At 43.0% G+C, this 12,724-nt stretch overlaps 1 protein-coding gene across 5 annotated transcripts in view; it reads right to left on the bottom strand.

The window, feature by feature from the left end:
* Window positions 1–12,724, bottom strand: part of LOC125460086 (mixed lineage kinase domain-like protein) — a 64,598-nt gene that overhangs the window by 16,678 nt on the left and 35,196 nt on the right. For 4 of the 5 annotated variants that reach the window (XR_009446772.1, XM_059651613.1, XM_048547190.2 and 1 more), the window contains exons 3-5: window positions 8,044–8,142; window positions 7,013–7,190; window positions 6,818–6,915 (exon numbers count right to left, since the gene is read on the bottom strand). Coding sequence is in view for 4 of the 5 variants with exons in the window: in XM_059651613.1 (XP_059507596.1) it covers window positions 6,818–6,915; window positions 7,013–7,190; window positions 8,044–8,142 (375 nt within the window). In the remaining variant the exon portion in view is untranslated. The remainder of the gene's footprint in view (window positions 1–6,817; window positions 6,916–7,012; window positions 7,191–8,043; window positions 8,143–12,724) is intronic. The other variant, XM_059651614.1, reaches the window with a different exon arrangement.

Here is a 12,724-nt window from a genome sequence, read left to right as displayed (position 1 = left end):
TGCGAATGGTGACCTTAGAGGTGATACTCAGATGGGACATATTTGGGAACAGTTCTGAATTTCCTTGGCAAGTTCATGCACAAGTTATTTATTGACATGATCTTTTGGAATCAATTAACCCTGAGGTCCAGTCACTACTTCCAATGAAGTCTGCAAAGTGGTTAGTGAAAGGAATTGTTGCTGCCTGTTCTCCAACCAAACCCTGCTTTTACAGAACTCTCCAGCTCGCCTTCAAAAATTTGCTCTCTTCCTCTCATAATTCCCTGTTTTCACACACCTCTCTTCCCCATTTCACAAATCTCCAATTTCACCATGGCTTTCACAACTCGACTACACACTGATAACCACTCTATTATCACTACCACGATGCTAATGCCCCTGCTTGCTCGGGGTTCTATTCTCTTGCTCTTATTATGCCTCTCAACTCCTGCAACCCAATCCCTATTCTCCATTGTCCCTATATTTACCACTATGGAATTCCGAGAAACCTTCTAAAGTTTTATTTGTTGGGGAATAACAGGCATGTGTTTGAAGGATTGGCAGATTGATTATCATCTTGAATTGTACTTTGAACATACCTTTCATGACCAAGTCCTGGAGTAGAAATTGGAACCAACGGATTCTGACTCAGATTGACAGACACTATCAACTAAGCCATATAAGTTCACTGACATATTAAGTCTACAGCTTCTGAACCGTATTTCCTCAAATAAAAGAGAAATATGCTCCAAATACAATCAAAGGTACCACAGTGAATTGCTGCAGGGCATCCTGTAGATTATACACTCTGCTGCCATTGTCTGTCAATGGTGAAGGGGGTAAATGTTGAAGGTAGTGGATGGGGTGCCAACGGGTAGGCTACTTTATCCTAGCATTGACATTCTTGGGAGTTATTGGAGCTGTACACATCCAGACCAGTCTCAAGGAGTCAATCACACTCCTGACTTGTGCCTTGTAGATTGTGGATAGGGTTTGGAGAGACAAATACTTAGTCTCTGACATGTCCTTGTATCCATCATATTTACATGACCAGTCCAATTCATTTTCTGGTCGATGAACCTCCACCTCCTGTTAGCAGGTTAATTGTCACGACCACTGACGTAGACTAATCCTGCCAAATTAACTTTATCCCATCATAACTGGTCCTATTGTGACTTCAAAGTGCATGATCTTCATATTGCACTGTGGAACATTGTCAAGGCTTGTGTCATAGTACTTTCCAAAATTGTTAGTGAGGTAAAGTGGATAAAACAGTTAGGGTCAACGAGCAGAATCTTCTGATCTTGCTGATAGCAAGCATAGACTTGAGAATAGCAGGTAACTAGGGAGGATGGTGGCATACCTGAACCCCACTGCCTTCCCACAGTTACCAGAATTAAGTTCTTGTTAAGGAGGCCCATGGTCAACCTTCCATCTCTCCACCAATTGGGGTGCTTTACTGACCAATTAACAATCTCTTAAATAGGGGTCTTGTGGTGTGGTGGTATTGTCCATACCTCTAAGCTAAGAGGCCTGGGTTCAAATCCTACCTGCTCCAGGAGTGTATTATAACATCACTGAACAGGTTGATGAGAAAAATATCTTATCCCTGAAGGGCCTCATCCCAGCACTGCTGGTGCCCCCATGTGTTTGCATAATACACTATCCTGTGGGCAACATTGTCACCTCAGTGATGGGATTAGACTGATCTGAGGAAGCTTGGAGACCCTCAATCAAAAGCACCGCAAACTGTGCACCTGATAAGAGTCACTCCCTGTCCTTGCCTCTGATATCTCCCGCTTTACACTTTCCATGATCCCTGTGCAAAAACTTCTCCTCCACCTTCGTGGCCCCATTAATTGTCTGGCGCCTGAGTCGTCCTTGATCTGAATATTCCAGTAGGTGGTATTACTGCAGCAGTCACTGTCTACTCTGTGCACTGTTGAGTTCGAGAGCTATTTGTCTCTCAGTCGGACTGCTTTCATTATGTGAGACATTACCCTCTTCACCCACCCCACCAACGGTTTTAAGAAGGGTCATTGGACTTGAAATTAGATTAGATTTCCTACAGTGTGGGAACAGGCCCTTCGGCCCAACAAGCCCACACCGCCCCTTAGAGCATCCCACCCAGACCCATCCCCCTATAACTCACACACCCCTGAACACTACGGGCAATTTAACATGGCCAATCCACCTAGCCTGCACATTTTTGGACTGTGGGAGGAAACTGGAGCACCCGGAGGAAACCCATGCAGACACAGGGAGAATGTGCAAATGCCGAACAGAGAGTTACCCAAGGCTGGAATTGATCCCGAGTCCCTGGCGCTGTGAGGCTGCAGTGCTAACCACTGAGCCACCGTGCCGCCCTCTGTTGCTAACTCTGTTTTCTCTTCACAGTTGCTGCCGGACCTGCTGAGTTTCTCCAATAATTTCTGGTCTTGTGTGCTTCAGATCTCCAACATTCACAGTTCTTTGTTTTATTTTATGTTTTATTCTCACAATCTTTAATCTTCCCTGACAAGTATTTTGCACAATGCTGCACATCTGGTGATATAATAAATAATTAAGGTTAGAAGATGAATAGGGGAAGACTATTTATTGATATCTACATAAGTAAGAGGAACACCTGAGACTGGGGAAGAGAACCTTTGGACTTGCATTGTTAATAAACTCTGTGCACAAAAAATGCTGATTTCTCATAGTTTGAATCTATTCACAATGGTAGTAGAGGATGGCAGCCTAAAAGTGGAAATTGAATTTAGCAACTAGATTGAGTATGTCTCCAATAACACACTGTAAAGAAAAGAAAGATTGCATGCAAAATATTAGAGAAATGGAAAAGGACTGGATTGGGAGCATGGCTCAATACCTCACTGACAATGGTGGTGGTGGGGGCAGGTTGGTCCTTTCCCAATGATAAGTTTAAGGATATGAGTGAAATTATGCACATGGTAGGAAAGTGTACATCACCAAAAAGTCATTCAGCCATGGAGTTTGTGAAAGGAATGATGCAGTAATGGACTGAATTCTTTACAAACTCTTAGTGGATCTACCATGATGTAAACTGCCCTTTCACAGACAGTCATGCAAAGAGCTCACTGCAAATGGTTAGGGCTGCAGTAGATATCAATTGTTCCTTGGGAAAACTCCGAAGTTTTCTTCAGTAATGAGTGATCATTCCCCAGTTTGGGAAGGCCTGCAACTCACTCTACTATTTCTGAGTGCTCGAATGTCCTGCGTATAGGGAGAGGGCATTCATTAAGACTGACGCTTCAGAGAAAATTCTGCAAGGCAAGGTAATCAGAAATAAATTTCAATCCAGGGATAAGGTATGTTCCAGAAAAGAATGGCAGCAAGAGTAGAATGGTCGGGATAATATTTTAGATGGTGATGGAAAAATGGTCATTTTACATCATGGTGCTCAGACTGTTAGATTGGATATTTAGAGATTAACTGGCACTGATTATACATTTATAGAATTATAGCAAGTTGTAGAAGGTGATGAAGCTTCATGAACTTCACATATCAAACAATTATGAGGAGTACATTGTAGCAGAAGATGGGGTGATTGAGTGAGAACAAAGTCATACTGATGCATTGGAGAGAAAAAATTATCTCATGGACAACTAACGAAAGTTGGCACTGAAGTTATGTTACTGCCAGAAAAAATACCATTGAATGTAGGGATGCTATTATGGAGAGAGTAGGAAAAGCCACTAGCTGAACTTAACTGATATGTGCACATTGAAGGACAGAAAATAAGATCCGTGGATTGGCAAAGGGAGTTAAAGATGTTGAATTTAAAAAATGCAGTGTAAGTTTTAAAAGTGGATCTGGATGTGAACACTGTCTTCGGAAAAAATCTGGACTTTTGGAGGGAATTCTGATCATAGGAGAGGGAGATCTTGTAGTGATATGGTAGTGATAGGACGACAAATAGAAGATGTATTTTGATAATAGAATAGGCGAGAAATCTTATGAGAAGTAAAAGTCCTCATGATCAAGAAGTTTTATAGCTATTAATAAATTAGAAGATATCTTCATAAAATATGCCAAACAAAATAAGTTGGAGAACTGGAAAGAATATAATGAATACACTGAGATACTCGAGAGGAGTCTGGCAGCCTGATCACACAGATGAATATATACTGAAGAAGTGCTTCTTGACAGCACAATTAAGGCTCAATGCTGATTAGTGACGAGAGTTTCAAAGAGAGATCAAAAATTAGTCGACTTCTGCACAGCAGGAAAAGGGAACCTAAAAAATTTCTTAGCTCTCTTACTAATATAGTTTCAGGAATGTAAATTGATAAATATAAAAGCTGCATTTTTGCAAAGGGAAATGCTTTTGAAGCTTTCCAAGAAAGCTGGTAATATAGAAGTAAGGTTGTGAAAATTAAGGCATGGTTATGGTTAGAATAAGGCATTGAGGGTAAGGTACTCCTCAGTCAGGCCAATTCTGCTGAAAGTGGATTTTATTCAATTAAAAGTAGACCTAATACCTTAAGGAGAAACTATCAGGCATCTTTATGATGCACATTGATGATGTTCTACGGAGATGTTCTGCAGAATTCAGTCAATGTATGATGAATGAGATGAAAGGAGTTCTCAGATTGGTAGTTAGTCTTCTGAGACTTGGAAAATGTAGGATTGGATATCAAACAAAATAATTTGCAAGTGATTCTGTATCAACTAATTTATATCAAGGATCCCAATCATATCCTGCTAAATTGAACCAAGTCTCACAGAAAGAAGATCTTGCAACCAAATTATAAATATACACTTAAGAAGTTTGATTAGTCAGTTGAAATGGTTGTGTACTTGAGATTAGACTCAATTCTGGTTATGACTGACATTAAGTACCATGATAAAACATGTTACAGTCCAGGAAATTCTGACAATGAGTAAAATATTGAAGAAAATAAATTTAGATAAATGTGCATTCAAGTTTCCAACCCTAGATGATCCAAAATATATGAAGTTGGTAATGTTTAACAATGTTTCAAATGCCAGTCTTCCAGATGGACATCCAAATATGGCAGGTTTTATCATATTTTTGGTCAGAAAGAGTAATAAAAATTTGCCATGAGGCCTATCACGTTTACTTAATTTATTCTACTGAACTCACCTCATCAGCTACCTACCCCACCCCATGATATCCCTCTTGTCTGATTCTAGACATATCTTACAGTGCTGCATTTCTGGAACAACTTGCCACTGCCAAGATATCCTGGAAATGGCCAGCAGCCCTGGTGCTTACACTATTCTTAAAAAGCCATTGTGTACCCAGACAAGCACTTTTAGTCCAGAGATGCCCTAAACTGTTCCTGCCACTTGCTCTAGACATGGCAGTCAATGGGGAATTTAATGCTCTGCTTTGCAAGTCAGGACCTGGAGATCCTGCTAAATGAAGTGGTACTAATGTGGGGTGTCTTCTTCCTCCAGGACCAGCAGTGAAGGCCACACCAGAACATGCCAGAATGGTCTGAGCTTTCCACCTGGATTGGTGCAGTTTCAACTGTCTGGAGCAATGAGCAATCAATAATTTTCTCCATTCCACTAGTATGAGAACTATTATCTTTTGATACTTATCTCTGCTTCTCCAACCACTTCACACAGAGGCACTTGATTGACCATTCTTACTATTGCCTGCAACATTTTCCCCACTTGCTCCATCCTCTGAAACCACTAACCCTGCACACCCTCTGTGCTGCCTACTCACCCACTTAGAACATCTTCCCTCTTGTGTGAGAAAAGATAACTGTGCCACCCACTTTTATCTCCTTCAATACTCGTCTTGGTCTGATTGGAGAAGGAGTACAGCTTACCATATGGCAGAAAGAGTCAAGACGAATGGTGGGCTGCCTGACATTTGGCACCTCTTGTGTAGAGACTATCCTGATCATCTCAAGCTGCTGACTGTGTCAAAACCCCTGGACTGACATTGTAGACTATCCTTGACTTATTGTGCCAGGAACCCCTGACTGAAGGCTATCTATCTGGACTTGACTGAGGCCTGCTGGTAACAATGCTACAGTTTCTTCCTTTCTGTCTATGCTACATGGGCAAGGTAAAAATAGAAATAATATAAACTTGGAAACGCTGTTTGAGAACGGAAAAGTGCACAAAGGCAAGGCAAGGCAATGCAAGACAGGATGATATGGGCATTCAGATGGGCTCAAACTGAGTGAGCGCTGTGACAGCAAGCAAAGAACCCAGATATGCAACCTGGTCCACTCCATGAGCTGCATGCTTGCCCGAGGGCACACAGTATTCTTGCAGCAGAATTACAATGTTGTCAGGTTCCAATGTCCAAGGATGTGGGTTGTCCATGTCTGGTACTCATGGACTATGTCCTGAGATGTTGGTGCCCCGAGGTCAAGCAAGCTTAAAACATCAGTTATCCACTCCAACTACCGTGTTGAGAATTTTCAAAGTATAACTTGATCAGTGCACTTCGTAAGATAGGAGGATGAATATTAATTAGGCAAGTTGGACTGTTAATAAGATAGGAAGATGAATATTAATTAGGCAAGTTGGACTGTTAATAAGGCATTTAACGAGCAATAATCCCATCTAATTAGCAAACCACTGCTGCATTGTGAGAAAATTGCCTCACCGCTTGTCAAATTACATCAAAAAATGCAGTGAGATGCTCCCAATGTCAAGATAGGCCTCAGCCAGCTTCTTACTTGATTCTGCACAAATTTCATCCTGACCCACATCGCTCAAACCACAAGATTGCGCTATAGCAATCCTGAAATTGTGCAGGGTGCTACAAAAATGCAAATCTTTATAGCATGTTGTTCTACTAAATTCACGACCGGAATTAGCTTACCCTTCTGATTAATGCAGATTCCATAAATACGCACAATGTTTGGTGATTCATAGTGCTTCATTGTCTGAGCCTCATTGTGAAAGGTTTTCTGAATTTCCCTACACAAGAAGGAAGAAAGGGTAAAATTTCAATCCTTGTTGAAATGTTGCGGAGAGGGAATACACTGAATTCAGAATGTTTGTAATTCATGCTCACTTCAGATTGGAAAACCCAACATTAAGGAAACGTTTAATGATCACTGGGAATTTATACAACATTCCGTTGTAATATTTGAATTTGTCAGCCTCCATGAAAGGTTTGTTTTCCATTTCAATGTCCTCTATTTTTAATTCTGAAATATCATTCACTGGATAGGCCGAAGGTTTCTCATTGTCTGAAAGGGATGGAGAGAAACATTTCATCAAAGGCTGGGTACACACATAAAGATAACAGTTATGTCGTGTCTTTGCAAATCTCCGTCAGCATTCCTGGGTAAGGATCAGTCAGCGACAGAGGACTGCCTTGCGTACTCCACCCCATTTCCTAAATTAGCCATCCTTTGAACTTTCAGAATGAATTGACAGTTTATTACCTATGATTATTGTGACTGCCCAATCTCACTAATTACTGCTGCCATTGCGGATATTAAAAAAAATTCCTGTCAGTAGTTTAGGCTGAAAGTGAACCCAGATCATATCAATGCAAAGTCAGTATATAGCCCTAAACATCATGCTGTTTGCCCTGGGGCAGTTACTTAGGTAGGTGTTAGGAATTCTGTGAGAAGCAGTGTTTGGGAAGGGAGCTCACAGAAAAGTGCTGTCAATTATAATTTTCCCGTTATTCAGCCATTAGAGCGATCTATTGCTTTTGATAGATGTTTCAGCTGCTCTGTGCTGTCAGGGTCAAGTTTTACTAATGTTACAGGCTTCTAGTATGAATAAATGAGGGCTGTCTGACCACCATGTCTCCAAAGATCGTTAAAGTTGTCAACCAGCAGCTGCCATATTTCTGAATGTTCATGCTTTGGCTCGGTTATGATTGCAGTTTGAGTCAATTATGCTGGATTTGGGATTGGAATTTTAGGATTTGGGAAGAGAATGTGAATCAATTCTGGGTTGAAGTGTGATTGTTGTGTGATTCGGTATGGATTGGGGTGTTGGTATAGATGACCTGGATCAGCTCAAGAAGAAGCCAATTTAAGTTACTTATTGAATTGGTTGCAGAGCCTTTCTCTCTGGTGCACTCACATGACCCAATCATACGTTTGATGTCCTTCAAGTCCACTTTTATTTCCTGCATACCATCATTCATAGCCTGTTGCATCCTCTCCTCCATTGAATGCAATGCTGCAAAATAAGAGGAAGTCGAGAACTCTTAAGAAACTCAAATCTCTCTTGCTGGGCACAAAGATAGGAGAGAAATAATCATACCTTGTTTCCCTCTGCTTTAAGGTGACACATTTGCATGGAAATATGTTTGGTTTTTATACTGAAGGTAAGAAGAAGTGCCAGAAGCTTCCATCATTGCATCATTTTTGTGAACGGATGAGGAAGGAATTTTCATGCACATTTTACACCATCAAAAAATAACACCACTGCACAACGAAATATCTCTGTGCATAAATACAACAACATGCTGAGGTTCTTTCTGTCTTGGTTTATGAAGGATGGACCAAACCTTGTTGCCACAGAACATTCCATTCATTTGAACCATACAATACCCCTTGCTCCTTGTAGGAATATTTGAGCAGAAAAATGCCTTTGACCACAAGTACATCATTCAACAGTATTAAAATAATGATGCAAAAGGAAATGGTGGATCCCATTTGATGGTTCTCTCAGCAGACTGTCAGGTCCTTTGAAAGAATGTCTCATTAGTATCACTTCCAAATCAACTCTAACATGTAGCTTGGTTGGTGTTGAGAAGGGCCCACTGCATTGTAAGCTTGGCACACTTGGACATTCATCATGTTAATATGCTGAGGCAGCTACATGGGGAAAGAAGCCATCTCCCAGCTTCTCCTGAAATGTACCTTTGCAAAGAAGATCTGCAAAGAGAAGCAGTTTTTATCAGGTTTCAACCCAAACATTTATGAAACGGAATACTCTGTGCTCTGTGGCCTGATCCCAGAGAAGGGCACTAAAATAAACAGGAACTGCTGCTGAAGGATTAGCAACACAGTTGAAGGTGCTCTTTGGTGTGTCCAAAACCTGCTGGTCTGAGGCTGAGCAACTGTTAATTCATTCATTTAATTACGCAATTTGGAAGAAATCTCAATCTCAGTGCTAGAAAACCATTTGGTTTTTCGTGTTCAATACAGAAATCTTTCACTGTCAGACATGAAGGCTTGGATTTTCATCATTACAGAGTTGCTTTCTTGTTTTAAAATTGGTGGACCCCAGCCGGGAAATTAGAAGCCCTATGCCTGAACAGGACACGTAGCATTTTCGTGGGGGTATGAATGAGGTCAGGCTATGTTAGATGCAACTGCAATTTACCAAGTCAGATGTCCATAGCAATCAACAGCTGCATGCAGTCATGTAAGTTTTGGAGTCATGGCTGTCTGTAATATGAAGTGTGCAAATTATACCTGGTAGGAGTAAGTGCAAACATGGATTCATTAGCCAGCATACCATTTTGGAGCATATGTTTGAATATGATCCCAGAGTGCATTTGGAGAAGGCCAGATGCCCTTTGGGTTGCTAACGTAGGCACAAACATGCATAAAAACTGCATAAATTTATTTAGGCTGAAGTTCATTTAAACTGTCAAAACAACTGTCAAATGTGTCAAGATGAACTGTCAAGGAGAAGTGTCAAAAACTGTCAAAATTGTTCAAATGAATTGTCAAAAGAAAGCGTCAAAAACAACTGTCAGTGAGTAGAGTCCCAACCTGTTTGGCCTTGGCTCATAAGAGAATCTTTCCATACCAGGGATCTACCAGATCTTGATAGATTATGGAAAAACATGTTCATTCCATACAAGACCATATATTCAGAAAAGATTTAAGTATTTAAACTTTCGGATCCCTAGATCAGGAACATTATTTAAATTACTGGCCTGTTTGTTAATGTATGCTGAATTTATTTCTCCAACTTGACACTGTATTTTTTTCCTCCCTTTGTCCGGTCTCTTCCCTCTTACATTCCTGATTTTTTTAGATGCTTTATGTTGGTTCCACAAATTCGAGTTTCCTTGCCCCAGATGGCACATCTCCACTGTAGATTTGCAATACCCCTATGTTATTAAACTGGAGAGGTTTCAGAATGTTGGTGATAATGGGAACTGCAGATGCTGGAGAATCCAAGATAACAAAGTGTGGAGCTGGGTGAACACAGCAGGCCAAGCAGCATCTCAGGAGCACAAAAGCTGACGTTTCGGGCCTAGACCCTTCATCAGAGAGGTGGATGCATAGAGGGAACTGGAATAAATAGGGACAGAGGGGGAGGCAGACCGAAGATGGAGAGAAAACAAGATAGGTGGAGAGGAGAGTATAGGTGAGGAGGTAGGGAGGGGATAGGTCAGTCCAGGGAAGACAGACAGGTCAAGGAGGCGGGATGAGGTGGTAGGTAGGAAATGGATGTGCGGGTTGAGGTGGGAGGAAGGGATAGGTGAGAGGAAGAACAGGTTAGGGAAGCAGAGACAGGCTGGGCTGGTTTTGGGATGCGGTGGGGGAAGGGGAGATTTTGAAGCTGGTTAAGTCCACATTGATACTATTGGGCAGTGGGGTTCCCGAGCGGAATACGAGTTGCTGTTCCTGCAACCTTCAGGTGGCATCATTGTGGCACTGCAGGAGGCCCATGATGGACATGTCATCTGAGGAATGGGAGGGGGAGTTGAAGTGGTTCGCGACTGGGAGGTGCAATTGTTTATTGCGAACCGAGCGGAGGTGTTCTGCAAAGCGGTCCCCAAGCCTCCGCTTGGTTTCCCCAATGTACAGGAAGCCACACCGGGTACAATGGATACAATATACCACATTGGCAGATGTGCAGGTGAACATCTGCTTGATATGGAAAATCATCTTGGGGCCTGGGATGGGGGTGAGGGAGGAGGTGTGAGGGCAAGTGTAGCACTTCCTACCGTTGGAGGGGAAGGTGCCGGGTGTGGTGGGGTTGGAGGGGAGTGTGGAGTGAACAAGGGAGTCGCGGAGAGAGTGGTCTCTCTGGAAGGCAGACAAGGGTGGGGATGGAAAAATGGCTTGGGTGGTGGGGTGGGATTGTAGATGGCGGAAGTGTTGGAGGATGATGCGTTGTATCCGCAGGTTGGTGGGGTGGTATGTGAGAACGAGGGGGATCCTCTGGGGGCGGTTGTGGCGGGGGCGGGGTGTGAGAGATGTGTTGCGGGAAATGCGGGAGCAGATGCGGTGGAGGCGGAGGAATTGGGAATAGGAGATGGAATTTTTGCAGGAAGGTGGGTGGGAGGAGGTGTATTCTAGGTAGCTGTGGGAGTCAGTGGGCTTGAAAAGGACATCAGTTTCTAGCTGGTTGCCTGAGATGGAGACTGAGAGGTCCAGGAAGGTGAGGGATGTGTTGGAGATGGCCCAGGTGAACTTGAGGTTGGGGTGAAAGGTGTTGGTGAAGTGGATGAACTGTTCGAGCTCTTCTGGGGAGCAAGAGGCAGCGCTGATAAAGTCATCAATGTAACGGAGGAAGAAGTGGGCTTTGGGGCCTGTGTAGAGGGACTGTTCCACGTAACCTACAAAGAGGCAGGCATAGCTTGGGCCCATGCGGGTACCCATGGCCACCCCCTTTGTCTGTAGGAAATGGGAGGAATCGAAAGAGAAGTTGTTGAGGGTGAGGACGAGTTCGGCTAGGCAGATGAGGGTGTCGGTGGAGGGGGATTTGTCGGGCCTGTGGGACAGGAAGAAGCGGAGGGCCTTGGGGCCATCTGCATGAGGAATACAGGTGTGTAGGGACTGGACGTCCATGGTGAAAATGAGGTGTTGGGGGCCAGGGAATTGGAAGTCCTGGAGGAGGTGGAGGGCGTGGGTGGTGTCACAGACATAGGTAGGGAGTTCCTGCACCAAGAGGGAGAAAATGGAGTCCAGAAAGGTGGAGATGAGTTCGGTGGGGCAGGAGTTCTTCCCCTCCGATTTGCAGCATTCGCAGTTCTTATGGTTAATGTTTTACCAGAATTGGCTTAGTTGGTAAGTACTAATTAATGATTCAATTCTTCCCATAAGATAATAAAATGCAAAATGTAGGAGAATTAGGGCATTCAGCCCATCTAGTTTGCTCCACCATTCAAACATGGCTGTTATGATTCTCAACGCCAGTCTCGTGTGTTCACTTTGTAATCCTTGATCCTCTTACTAAGCAAGAACCTCTGTCTTAAATATATTGAATGACTTGACCTCCTCAGCCTTCTGCAGTACTAAATTCCACAGATTAACCATCCTCTGGCTGAAGAAATTCCTCCTCATCTCTATTCTAAAGGGTCATCCCTTCACTTTGAGGTTTGCCTCACATCCTTGACTTTCCTACTTGTGCTAACATCTTCTCCATGTCCTCTCTATTCAGGTCTCTCAGTATTCTGAAAGTTTCAAGAGGATTCCACCCTCATTCTTCTAAATACACACCCAAAGTCTTCAACTTCTTCTCATAGAACAAGTCCTTCATTCCTTGGATCTTGTGAACCTTTTCTGGACCCCGCTAAGGCCAGCACATCCTTCCTTAATTACTGGGCCCCAAACTGCTCACAATATTCAAATGTGGTCTAACCAGAGCCTTATACAGCTTCAGCTCTGCATCACTGCTGTTGTATCCTAGCCCCCTTGAAATGAATGCAATTGCCTTCTTAACTACCAACTGAAACTTACACACTGACCTCCTACTCACTGACCCCCTACTCACAGACCCCTACTCACAGACCCCTACACACTGACCCCTACTCACTGACCCCCTACTCACCGAACCCCTACTCAGTGAC

Source organism: Stegostoma tigrinum, chromosome 16 (assembly GCF_030684315.1).
Source record: "Stegostoma tigrinum isolate sSteTig4 chromosome 16, sSteTig4.hap1, whole genome shotgun sequence".
Lineage (NCBI taxonomy): Eukaryota > Metazoa > Chordata > Chondrichthyes > Orectolobiformes > Stegostomatidae > Stegostoma > Stegostoma tigrinum.
The sequence above is the reverse complement of the archived record's forward strand: the minus strand, read 5'-3'. Positions and strand labels throughout refer to the sequence as shown.